The sequence below is a fragment of the Brienomyrus brachyistius genome, chromosome 12, assembly GCF_023856365.1.
Source record: "Brienomyrus brachyistius isolate T26 chromosome 12, BBRACH_0.4, whole genome shotgun sequence".
In the NCBI taxonomy this organism is placed as follows: Eukaryota; Metazoa; Chordata; class Actinopteri; order Osteoglossiformes; family Mormyridae; genus Brienomyrus; species Brienomyrus brachyistius.
Window position 1 is genome coordinate 11101073 of NC_064544.1, and position 13407 is coordinate 11114479.

Consider the following 13407-nt stretch of genomic DNA (forward strand, 5'->3'; position numbering starts at 1 on the left):
AGATCCCCACTCACCCCTGCCTCAGTGAAATCCTTGGCTGGGGAATGCTAATTAAGTTTTCTGTTTTGTGTTTTTTTCTTTTTTTCTTTTTGTTTTTTCCAAATTAGCAATTTGAAATGTTAGACGCAGAGCTTCTTGTCACCTGTGGCGCATAGGAATGAGCGTCTTGCAGCTCTCTCCTTGAGTTCGTCAGCCCTGGGAGTCCTTGAAGCAGAGTGGCCTCACCTGATGGGGGATCTCGAAAACCGGCCACCGAAGTCAGTGCTTCGCCTGAAGCCTCGTGTCCCGAATCTGGCCAGGATGGGTGCTGCTCACCGAGTTCGGGGTGGAATTCTTCTAATGGGCTTTTGTTCTTAGTGGTACGAGCACCGGGAGAGCTGGTTCCTTATTGTTTTCATTATTGTCGTTGTAATTATTATTATTGTTATTATCATCATCTCCAGCAACGTTTTTTCCCCTTGTCTGATGGCAACTATTTAACGTTCAGACGTAGGACTGCTTTGCGTTCCTGAAGATGCCGGTATTTATTTGTATGATGGAAAGCAGAATTTATCGCTTATCACATTTAAATAGCATCGGAACCCCGTGGCACGTTCGTGAACATCGTGCTGGTTCCGTTGGTTTTGTCCCTGTCACCGGTGGATGCTGAGGTATCTAAGAAACCCATTCATGCTTTTGCCTAGTTTCTCAGCCGATCCGGAACACTTTTTTCCTGCTTAATTTGCAAACCAGCCACTGTGTGCGTTGGTAAGTATCTGCCATTTGAAAGATTTTCTGAGAGAGTCACACTTTAGAGATTATTAATTTTTGTAACTGCTTGGTCCCTTTAGAATTGAGTTCGTAAATAACGGAAGAGTTGAAGAGCAAAACGAGATGGAGCATTTGCCATGTAGATAATTTAACACTGGGGTGATATTTTTATATATTAGACAATTAAAATTAGCAGTGATATTGTGTGTGGTGTGACTGAGTGACAGCATAGCTTCGCTTTGCCAGACAATGGATTCTGAGCTGAGCGGTATTTCAGTCTCTATAAAAAGACGCCCCGTTTGTCGGAGGAGTTTGGCGATAAAGAGAGACTCCACTTGCGTCAGCTCTGACAGGACTCTGCAGGTTTACACTCTCACTCGTCGCTAACGTTGTGATGGATGGAGTCGTTAGGGAACCGCGCACCCAGCATGCATCTGCTTGCCTTTTGACACCTGTTAAGAACATCCTCAAAAATGGGGTTTTGATTTGCCGGTAGTATTTTTTTAATAATTTTTTTTTTTTTTTGAGCTTTGCTGATCTGCCTTGATTGACACGTAACAGAGCCAATAACCTGCCAAAAGGGCATGTACAGGTGACCAAAGTGGGTGGGACGCAAGGATTAAATAGGATTGGTCACTGATCCTCCTAGTTAAAGCTGTATTAGGAAACCCTTTACTTCAGCTGTTGTTTTATATAACCAAACGAGGTATTACCAGCCTTTTGGAGAAGCCCATCAAATAGCACCAGTGAACATCTGTTGTTTATGCCGAGCGCGATGGTGGCATCCCGTTAGAGGCGATTCCTCTCCATTATCCTCCCTCTATTCCTGGCACTTTGTTGTGCTGGCTGGTCTCCTGGGGGAGACTTTGTTGTTGCCAGCTAAAATACTGTTGTTGTTGTTCTTGGTGGTTGTAAATAATGACGGGGGGCCCCTCATACGTTGTGTCCTCGTCTCCCCCCCCCCCCCCACTCTCTCGTCGTTCGTTAAGCAGCGTGCCGTAAACATCTCATTATCATATCAGTCACCCCCCCCCGTACTTTGCCGGGAAACGTGCAAACGGCGCTAAATAAAGATCCGCGTCAGGGGGGGCATCTCCTGGACGCAGGAAGCGGATGGCAAAAGGCGGCCGTAGCTCGCGTACGCCTGGCCCCTGGGGGGCGCCGTCTCCTCTCCAATTGCCAGCGCGTGCCACGGGTGAGACGCCCCCCCCCCCCCCCCCCCGCGTGGGAGCAGATGCTGGCGTGGGGATGTGGAAGAGGAACTGATCTTTGGGCGTCTGTATCTCTGTGAATGCCACTCGCACTTGTCTGTAATGATAAGCGGTGGACAACGGCGAATAATGATGAATGTGCAGAAGACACCAGCAGTTTAGCTACGATTTAAAATGCGTATCACATAAAAGAACCCGCCCCCCCCCCCCCCCCCCCCGCCCTTCACATTTTCACACTGTTTGTAGGCTTTATGGACAGCTTGTCTCTATGGCTCGAGAAGCTGTTCAGCCTTATCAAGCCTAGCTTCAGGTGGGGTTTGTGTCTGTTTGTGTGTGTGTGTGTGTGTGTGTGTTTGTGGTTTTTCTGTATCTGTGTCAGCCTGTGAGATTGTTGCCATGGGCAGCACCCTATCCCCCCAGCCCCCCCCATGCATCCGCCAGGGAATTGTTTGCTGGTGGCAACCAGCTGAGGCCCCAACCCCCCGCCCCTCCCCAGAGAGCTCTCTGTTCCGTCGGTCACTGGATTCAAATCCAGATTTTAAACCTTTTTTTAATTTTTATTTATTTCTTTATTTATTTTATTTTTTTAAAAACCTCTTTTAAACTGGTTTGTTTCTAAATCACCGAACTGAAAACTTTGCTGCACTTTTCCGACGTTTGTTATGCAAAAGCCTCGGTTTCACTTTCTTTTGTCAGAAGCCATATAGGTATTTGCACAATATTGCTCTGCATCGCCCCAAGTGTATTTAGCACAGTGTTTCCGAATCCTGTCCTTGGGGACCCACAGACAGTCCATGTTTTTGAGGGAGCAAAAATGTGTGTCGTTTGGCAGGGAGCTGGGAGGGAACAAAAACGGGGACCGTCTCTGGGTCCCCGGGGACCGGGTTGGGAAACACTGATTTAGCAAGTGTCTAGTTCTAGTGCGTTTGGAGGCTTCTCCATGACAGATCCTGCTATGCAGCCTATACACGGCTTTGCAGTTTCACCCAAATCTTGATATCCTTCCCCAGGGTGTGAGGCGTCCTTCCTGGAGAACCAAACCGGTCCAAACCGGGTCTCATTATAGCTCATCCCGTTCTCTCCGAGTCCTAGTTAATGTTATATATTATTTATATGTGAGTATTTTACCTGTAATTCCATGATGAAATACGCTTCCATTTACAGATGTGTCTCTGGGTGCCTGGTGTCGGCCTGGTAACGTGACAAACTCCCCCGGTCCTCTTGGTATTTTTCGGGAAGTTGTTTCTGGAGGTCGCACTAGAAACGTAATTTGATGATGATGGCTGTAAGCAAGCGAGAGCTTCCTGGAATTCAGATTTTGGGTAGGTTAAGAAAATAAAGCACGCGACAGACAAACACTGATGCTTCTTTTAGCCCCGTAAAGAGCTCATGGAAGTGATGCTTATAGGGAAAATCTAAATGCGTACATCTGCCTTAGTGCTGTGGATTAACTTGTCTAATTCCGTCCCCTGCCTGGAAGTCACCCCTTGCCCCCTGGCAGGGCATCTCACGCTCTTCGCTCTCTGTCTCCCTCTAGCTGCCAGACATGGCGAAGCAGACCTGAAGGAGATGGAGGAGGCCTTGGAGACAACGAGAGCAGAGATCAGGTGAGGGACTCTGAGGAGAGGTGTTAGGTGGTGAAGCTGCGTTGCTCAGGTTCACCCTGCTTTTCGGATGTGGGCCTCACTGCACCTCCAGCAGGTCCTGGAAGGGGGAGGAGCTGTGAACAGTGGCCCTTCAGCAGGTTGGCTTTCTGGGGAAAGTCGGTTAACATCCTCCCCTGTCTTAGTCAGGGATGTGGTAGAGTATTGTGGTGAAATACTTCTCTAAAGTACTTTTTCATGGGGGGCTCGGTCCCGGTGTCAGCCCTGGACACGGGGTTATAGACTGTTGCGGTCCTGTCGCTGTTTACGTAGAAAACAGCGTTCGTAGAAAACACGCCGGCCAGCCAGCTGGCTGAAACACCCACACACACACACACACACACACACCACACTCTTGGGGCCCGTTCAGCCACTCAGCCATGGAAGCACCATCTATCTGCTTTTTCCTAATTTTCGTGTTTCTGTGTCGGCACTCTGTGTTGCTGTTAGAGCTGTGTTTCCCAATCCGGTCCTCAGGGACCCACAGACAGTGCAGGTTTTGCTCCCTCCCAGCTCCTGATAGAGCAAAAATGTGGACTGACTGGCAGGGAGCTGGGAGGGAGGAAAAACACGGACCGGCTGTGGGTCCCCAAGGACCGGATTGGGAAACACTGTGTTAGAATAAAACACCAAGTTGGTGCCTGACATATGCAGATTTTACAGGACGTAGGAATGAATATTGTGGCACACTGTTGAACTCGCGTGAACTGAGAGTAGAGCCCCTACATTAGGATGGCCTGCATAGCCTCGGGTCTCCAGATTGCTGCTCACTTCTCTGCACCGGGGTCCCCTGGTAAGTGACTCTTGATTGGGCCAGAGGTCATGTCTGCTGGGTGACAGATGGCACGTAAGCCTCTAGTTTTGCTCTTGTGTTTGTGTGTGTGTGTGTGTGTGTGTGTGTGTGTGTGTGTGTGTGTGTGTGTGTGTGTGTGTGTGTGTGTGTGTGTGTGTGTGTCTCTGTACGAATATAGCGGCCCCACATTCAGAGAACACCCACACGCTCCCTGACCCTGCAGAACTCCCCAGGTGGCAGCTAGCTACAGCTCCCATCACGTGACCCCGAGGATGGAGTCACCCGGGCGTGCCCCTCGCTCCACCACCGCCCCCCCCCCCCAAGCTGGTGTCCCATTTAGCTCATTAGCAATTCTGCATCATAAATATGCAAATGGACACTTCCGTAGCAGAGATGTATTTCTGCTCCCTCATTTCTGATTAGCGGGAGCGGTTCTCTGCCCGCCTCAGATATTGGTGGCATTGCATAGCAATAAGACGTCGCCTTGCACCTCATTAAAGCCTTGGGAGGGGGTTACTTGGGTGGGGACTGCTTTAGTTCTGATCGTTTCTTGCAAAAAAAAAAAAAATAGCAGTTAAAATATTAACTGACCCCATAATGTGGGTGATGAGTTGCTGTACAGTAAAACCTTGGATTGCAAGTAACTTTGTCTGTGAGTGTTTTGCAAGACGAGCAAAATTTTAAAATAAATTTTAACTTGATTATCGAGCGAGGGCTTTCAATACGAGTATTACCTATACGCTTTGTCTGCCGTGTGTCACATAATCACAACTACGCCGATGGTTCTTCTCGCTCTCTCGCTGCGGGATTGTGGGTAATCGTTTCCCATGCCCGGTCCCAGTTGGCGTCCCTGACTCGTATAGTCACAATTTATTATAAAAGCACCACCTGCTTAAGGGTGTAACAGTGCGAGCGATGAATCTGTTTAACGACAATGAAACGTCCACATTTCCGCGAAATCGAAAAGGCAAAAGCGTCTGTCATTGGACAGGTTCCTTGTTAAAGTGGCACAAAAAGAAAAAGATTCCAGTGAGCCAACAGAACAGTGATTCCATTAGTTATAGCGAAAGCCGTCCTACAAAATAACCCTCCTCTTCTCCTCTCTCTCTCGTCTCCCTCACACCATCCACGATTCTTTTCAAAGGTAAAGTGCAGGTTAATTTTATTATGTATTTTTACTTTATATTTTGTATTAATCATTTCTATATGAATATGTTTGGGTTGTGGAACGAATCATCTGAGTTTCCATTATTTCTAATGGGAAAATTCGCTTTGATATGCGAGTGCTTTGGGTCACAAGCACGTTTCTGGAACAAATTATGCTCGCAAACCATGGTACCACTATAGTTCTTTGTTTGAAGTATGAAACAAGGTAAGCAGCACCTCATGCATGAAATAAAGGCAGAGGTTGGGCTCCATTCTGGCACTTTTTTAGCCATGAGAGGGGTGGGGGCAGGGTTAAAGTATTGCTGATATTCTCACACCTCCCCCCCCCCCCCCCCCCCCCGCAAGGCCTCTGATGCTCTGCTGTATACCTTTGTCTTACGGCAGTACTCTTCGCTAGTTTCCACAAAATGGGTAGAAACAAATAGTCTTTCCCCTGTCTCCATTGTTTAAACGGAGAGGTTTTGGGTGGCATCCACATGAAGCACTGAGCGAAGTTGGGAGTCCGGCCCATTCCGGCAGGTTCTGGCCTGTTCCAGCCCGTTCCAGCCCATTCTGGCAGGTTCCTAGGCTGTGTCTGACTGCTTCACCTTTTCTGCTTCAGTAGGCGGTTTACTTTGCAGTGGTTGGTCCTGCAGAGAAGACGATGCTAATTTTGTTCCTTAAACAACCGACTATGGCTGAGGACAAAGGAGGAGGCACCTTCGTCCTTTGGTTTATTAATTTTATTCTCATAAAATATCTGCTGTTAAAAAATATCTAGATGACCACGGAGTAAGTGATGAAGTGATGAATAAATGAGACGGAGCAAAACGAACAGTCAGGGCAGGTTCATGTCGAGCGATTCTCTCGCTTGTCAGATTCGGTCGGTCGTCTATAAAATTGTAAAAATCTGACGTAATGTAGCCTTACACCAATTTCCAGGCGGATTTTTCTGGAGAGGATAAACAAGGCCCTGCACTTCAAAGGCGCGCAGTAAAATAACGTCATAAAACATGAAGGATGAAAGAACCAATCTCTTGTTAAGGCATCAAGCCGTTCTAGGTTGTGCAAAGATGAAGGTTGACCGTACTGTGCTTCTGCTGGCCTTTGAGTGCTTGGCTCGTCACCTGACTGCTGTGTCCTCCTGCGTTTCAGGGACCTGGAGAAGGTGCTCTCCACAGACTATGGCTCCAGCAAAGAGTTCCTCTACCTGCAGGGACAGTGTTTCCAGCTGGTGGTCTACGAGTGAGTCTGTTTTCATCCCATTCACATCCCATCCTTCCTCCTCCTCTTCCTCTTGTCAATGGGTTGCCCATGAGAAGTTGTACCAGCCTGGCCAGAAGCATCATCAGCCAGCCTGGACCTGAGCCCACTGCTCCAGAACTTGTGTGACCCGTCCAGTTAATAGCACTCAGTCGTAAGTGGAACACTGGTCATATCTCACTCCCCCTCTGCTTGTGCTTTTCATGATCTCCCCTGTTTTTTTCACCTCGGCCAGTGGTTTAGATCACGGAGAAGCGGGCTCCCGTAATTCTCCGCAATCCGTCCCGTCTTTTGAATTGTTTTTTGTGCGAGCGCACTTCCAGACGTGCGGCCATGAGCGCCGTTAAATGTCGTACTTTGCCTGTTAAGTCGCGGGAAATTCACACGGAATGGCGGGATGTGAAATCCTCCTAATGAATGCTGCTCCGGTGTCCTTGGTAGTCCGACTGAGCGGCGAGCGTAAGGTGCAAATGATATTTTCACGAGCTTGCATCATTGTTCAAAGACATTTCCAGCCAGAACACTGGGCCAAGGCACTGGAGATATTGTCATTTTGTGGGGGGGGGGGGGGGGAGGGGGGCTGTTCTTTCTGTTCATTTTCCACTTGTGTGAAGCTGTAGTGGCTTCGGCACCCCCTGTGTTTACTTTTCCTTTTTAGATCAGGCTGCCGTACCTTTGTGCGGGCCGGTCAGGGAGGGGGTAGGACCCAAAGGGCCGGGGGAGGGCAGGCGCCTGGATACTTCTCAAAGGCGTGCTGCGTTTCCCAGCCGCCTCCCCCCCGGGCCAAGCGCCGAGAAGCCCGGGAGCCCAGAAGCATGAAGGTTACACTGGCATCACGGGTCGCCTGGCTCTGACGTCACGTCCCAGGGGGATGTTCTGGTTGGGCCGGGCTCTGGAAACGCAGCGATACGTCGGCACGGCAAGGCGGGGGCGGGGGCCCATGGGGTGGGGCAGCGATGGTGGTGGGGCCGCCTCAGCCTGATCAGGGATGCTACCATAGTGGGTAGTGGCCCCTGTGTACCTGCCGGCTCAGGAACATTCTGGGTGGTAGCCGACAGACCCCCCCCCCCCCCGTGCAGCCCCCAGCACTCTTTCTTCTCCAGAAGGACTCTGAGCAGATGCTGAGATGCAGGAAGCATGATGGGGGAGTGAGAGTGACAGTTATAGATCCGTCCGAGAGACTCCCCTCCTGCCCCGCCATCAACCCCCCCCCCCCCCCGCGCCCCAGCACACGAGGCTGCGTCCTTTGTTTTCCTCTTACTTCCTCTCCGCCTTCTCCTCCCTCCTCCTCTCTGCCACCCCTCCCTTCCTCCCTCTCTGCCACGTTCTTGATCCCGGCCATCAGACTTTCCCCCCCATCTCCCCATCGCATTCGCGCCTGCTATTTATAACCCGACGTGCCGCGGCACCTGAGAGCAAACAGCCGCGTTCGATTGTGGCGCCTCCCAGAGGTGCTTCGCAGTTAATGCTCCCTGGGACGCCACACACACTCACATCTCTCACTGGCTGCACGAACATCCGTTTTGAGAGCTTTGAGTGCTCTGCCTGCTTAATATGCGCCTGGTATGATCTGTTGTACCTTTGTTTCTGTATCGTCTAAGTGACCTCTGATATCGCCCAGTGATATCATAATTACTTTAATCTGAGAGTTAGTCTTTTCATTTCATTAGTCAATATTCTTTATTATTTATCTTTCATCCAATTAATGTTTATATTTGTCACCTTCATAACTTCCATATATCCTACACACAATTATATGGTAATTGAAAAGCTTTTATTAAAAAAAATAAATCAAACAATTTACTATATTATAATTAGATGCTAAGTAACTATAATCAAAATAGCGTATGGTATTAATTCTAGGTTTCTTTAATGTTGTCGTCTTGTAACCCGATAGTTCTGATTGTTTGTTTTCATTTGAGGTTTGTTGGAAATGCCTGTCACAGTTTGCCAAGTGTGAACAGTGGGGGGGCTTTTTAATTTTAATATATATTCTGACTGTATTCACCAAGAGCAGGACTGTCCCTGGAGCTGTTGTTTGAGAAAATGTTAAGATTAGGATGTAGAGCTGGGGAGCTGTCTGCTGTGATACCCTGTCAGCGGATTATACTAATGAAGAAATAAAGTAATTAGTGATGTAAACGACGGGCCTGGATGAAGATGAAAGGTAGTGATCATCTCCGGACGAGTCTAGACTTTCTCACAAGGTGCTGCCTCTAAAATTGAAGCAGTTCTCCTGCCAGTAGTGAATTAGAGTGTCATTAATTTCACTAATGTGGATCTGTGGTCTTCTATCGATTTCCAGAAGGGTTCTGCTGTAGCCCCAGTGTGCTGTTGAGCTTCCTCCTGATGTATGTGTTTTGTCACAGACAGCCATGCCGGTGGAATATTTATGACATCCATTACGGTCTCCATGTGGGCGTCCATGCGGTGATGGCAACAGCGCAGTGCCCGTTCGGCTAACTCTGCCGGGTAAACTCTGCCCGCTTCAGCGGCTCGCTCGGACCAAAGCCAGCTGAGAGGGGCATGCGATAAGGGCGCCAGAGGAGGGGCACGCCGCCGCATCCCTGGGGGAGTTATCAGAACCCGAGTTACATCAGGAACCCACTGCTTTCTCCAAAAGGCGAGCCAGAGCCAATTTGTGCAAGGGCTGTGTCAGCATAGACGCGGCGGCCCTGACGATCGGAGCGGGGGGGCTGGGGGGGGAGGCGGGTGACTCACCAGTTATTAAAGGAGCATCGCATCCGAAGGACGCTTACGAAGCCTGTTTGGGGGGGGGGGGGGTGCAGACGCGTGTGTCATCTCACCGCCGAACGTTTTACCAAAAAACGATGGCTACAGGGCATTGCATCACAGTCGCTAAAAGGAAAACCTAAGGCCTGAGGTTTGCCGTTCACTTTTATCAGCTTATAATTACTCCCCCTGGTTCCCGGCTACTTACGAACCTGCCCGGTACAGGGAAAACACGGGCCTGTGTCTCTTAGCACCCATGGTGCGTGGTTCTCTGAGCTGCGATGGATCTTACCAGGGTGTCATGCGTGAGCGAGGACTTGGGGTCCAGCAACAGCCTGAGCGATTTCCCCCTGTTGTCTGGTCTGCACGCAGATTCGCTGTAATTTCAGGCGGTTGAGTCACCCTGCTGCGATTCCGCTCCCCTGGCCTCAGCACTGCGATGCGCTTCATTTGTTCATCTGCTCGGCTGCCCGCCATAAGCCGTCCGCCGCGGTGCCCGTGCACGGGGTCCGGTCCTCGCTGCCGTCTGGACTCTCAGATGACGGCTCTGCAGCCCAACCCCACGCTCTCCACACTTGACCTTTGAGCCCCGTTCCCAACGTACTTCTTGTTAGTACTTTTCTTCGTCTCGTCTCATCACAGGAACGACCTGCTTTGCCTGAAACACGCACTCCCTCCATGTCAAGAGACACGTTAATCCCCCGCTCTCCAACAGCCGCCACCACCCCCCTGGTTGACGTCGTTTAAATAAAGCGCGGTTGATGCAGCCCGATTATACTACTGATTTCCAATAAGTGGCTCTCACTTTAGCTCTGGTTAACAGCCCTGTTTCATCAGCCGCGAGATCTCAGACCCTGCCGTCGCTCGGCTGCAGGCAGTGTACCTGAGACTGAACTTTACCCAAAGCTCCCTAATCACGGGTCACTGAAGAAAATAAGGGTGCAGTTGATGATAAGTAGGAAGTGTTTGACTTCTGACAAGCCACTATTTCTGTTTTCCTTTTGGTTTAGGCGAAAGTATTTCACATTATTAGATTGCTTGACAAATTATGGGGAAGCTTTGCTGTTCGTGTGCTTGAGATTCCTTCAACATGTTATTCTGAAATCCCCCCCCCCCCCTAAATGGGGAGGAAAAGTAATAGAAAGCTACATTTTACAGTACACATGCAGCTGATTTTGGCACAGATCTTTGGAGATAAGCCTCATGTCTACTCTTCATAATTTACAGTGAGATTGGCACATTTGAATAATGCGCGGAGCCTAATTATCGCCTGAGTTTTTACAGGGAGCTTCCGCTGTTAGGCAATCAGAAAGTGCATGCATGTCGGTGCCCCGGAGTCATTTTTAGATCGCTGAAGAAAATGGTGTAAAGCTTGCTCATTAGCTCCTCCACACCTAATTTGGTTCAGCTTCTTTTTCCAAGTTTGGGAGCAGATGTGTCTATGTTAAGTCTCACCTTGGTGGACACACACTACTTGTGGACATCTGTTGATGTCTGATCTCTCCGTTTTTGTTAACAAAATTTCCCTGTATTACTCGCCAAGATGGTAGCATATTTCAAAAAACTGTCTCCCTTGTAATGTTGCCACCGTTGTCACCGGTAGGAGCGTAAACTGACATCCTCTGTAGGAAAAGGCCTGACTTTGAATCTGTGTGAAGTTGTTCGTTTGTCTGTGTTTGTCTGCATTGTGTGATTGTTTTGTGTTTTTTTTTTTGTTTTTTGTCGTCGTATGTGAAGCTCTCTGTATGGAATGTGGTCTCTGCAGAAGCAGGAGGAATGTGTCTGTTTCCCTAGCTGTGCATCTACCTGGGTTTGTGATGAAGCTGTACATTGAGAATCCGTGGGAGGTGACCGAGCTCTGCTCTGTTGTTAGTCAGTTCTTATCCTCTTTAAAACAAATGGGCAGTCAAAATCCACCCCTAAACCATGGTGAATAACTCGAAGCAAAAATACAATCCGCTATAAATGAGTCATATGCGGAGCCATCAGAAGGAAATTAAAATGCCGTTTTAGCAAAGAGTCTGTCATTCGGGAAATTGATGCAAACTTCAAGTTGGCTGGATTGACCTACGCTGAGTGCTGCTCAGATCCGAACTTATAAATGGTGATTGGCTTCTATGGAATGAAAATTCTGGAGGGGATATTGTCTTCAGTAGAGCGGTGAGGGTGCTTCATTCCGATTGGGGGATCCTTATCATATTCAGGTGTCATCCCTGGGATGCCATGGTCCAGATATGTAAACCTAAGTATATGAGATACCAGAAGGATTCTCTCCCAGTCTGTCATCGATTATCAGTCATTTATGTGCAGATATGTTACTGGATGATGAGTGACTGGACACACAAATTCATCCGTGATTGACCAATTAAATGCACACATAATAAAGACAACCTTCGCTTGAGGTGATAATTCTACAGTTATTACGGTAAGATGAGCAGCTGCTAGCTGTGAGAGCTCTCTAAACATTTTCTCATGGCCCTGTTGTCCTTCATGTGGAAATATTATCCTCTAATCCTGCTTGAGATTTTAGATTGACTATTTAATTAGAATAGTTAATGGAGGGGTTGGGATAAATAAATAAGAATTAGCCTTTAAAATGTGCATCTCCGTATTAAAGCAGTCGTGGGAGGTTAGCGTTATGCTAATAAGACTTGCTAAAATGCCACAAAGCAAAAACACATTCAGTTAAGTAATGAAAACACTGGGCTGATGGGCATTTCACCTCATTATATTAATGTACAACTTTATGCGCTTAATAAGTCATGAAGCTATTTTTTTTCATTAATTTCTACTCTGACACAGCCGTTTAATTCACAGTGATAGATATTAAGTTATCGCGGGTGATGTAATGCGAGTGGAGAGTACAGTGTTTCTGGCGATCCACTGAAATTCATGGTCCATTATTTATGTTTCGTTTTGGATAACCGTAGATCACACCACTGTAGATCAAAGCTTATCCAGTGTCCCAGCCCCTGTGTCCATTAGATAGATCATTAGACATTAGTCAGCCTGCCTGTCTTTATCATGTAGAAAGAGTAGATCTTCGGAAAATTGGGCCTGGTGCTATATCATTTGCACTATGGATCTGCTGAGTTAGTGTATTACATTAATTATGCATTGAGATTTATTTGAGTGCTAATTTGGTATTTCCATTCTGTCCGTCTACTGTTAGCGCACGGTAAAATAGCATTTTTGAAATTATAATCTAATGGATTTTGTTCCCGCACCCAAATCTCGAAGTTAAATGATTAACTGGAGAGGTGCTGCAGTATTTTACAAGGGATGCTGTCACCTCTGACACGCCTCGCAGTTAAGGCAGATGTGGCGGGAGTTACCCGTAAGCCAATTAGCCCGTGTTGAGGTTGGCGCCAAGCTTCCGGCGTCACCCCTGTGAACTCGGCTCACGCTGTCGCACAACATGCCAGAGAGGAGCAGTAATTGGCCCCTGTCCCCCCCCCCCCCACCCCCATCCCCACCCCCCGTTCCCCCATTCCCACGTTCCCCGGCCTGGGATTGCGCGAATAAAACTTAATCAAGTCGCCGTGAGCCCCTATTGTGTCTAGCCGACGCCAACGGTGGCCTGAGCCGTCGCCTTTAATTAGCCGTTAATCCAGATATGGTGGTGGTTCCTGGCTGCGGTTTAAGCTGAGGCTCGCCGCCCATCTCCCTTCAGTCCTTCTCATCCTCGACGCAGCTCTGTTGACGTCTGCCGCTTGTCGAGGAAGGCCGAAGCCAGCGCGACGCCAAGCCGAAAATGGAAAAGCGTAGCGCATTTTAATGCAAATCTTCATTTTCATTCGTATTTGTGTCTCTTTTATTTACTTTTCGGAGCTTTTTAATTCTATAGTATTACGTAATATCCGTCATT

The 13407-nt window shown here is 48.4% G+C and overlaps 1 protein-coding gene across 5 annotated transcripts in view; it reads left to right on the forward strand.

The window, feature by feature from the left end:
* Window positions 1–13407, forward strand: part of LOC125704735 (glucosidase 2 subunit beta-like) — a 105341-nt gene that overhangs the window by 74185 nt on the left and 17749 nt on the right. For all 5 annotated transcript variants that reach the window (XR_007381223.1, XR_007381224.1, XM_048970706.1 and 2 more), the window contains 2 exons: window positions 3499–3568; window positions 6699–6788. Coding sequence is in view for 3 of the 5 variants with exons in the window: in XM_048970706.1 (XP_048826663.1) it covers window positions 3499–3568; window positions 6699–6788 (160 nt within the window). In the remaining 2 variants the exon portion in view is untranslated. The remainder of the gene's footprint in view (window positions 1–3498; window positions 3569–6698; window positions 6789–13407) is intronic.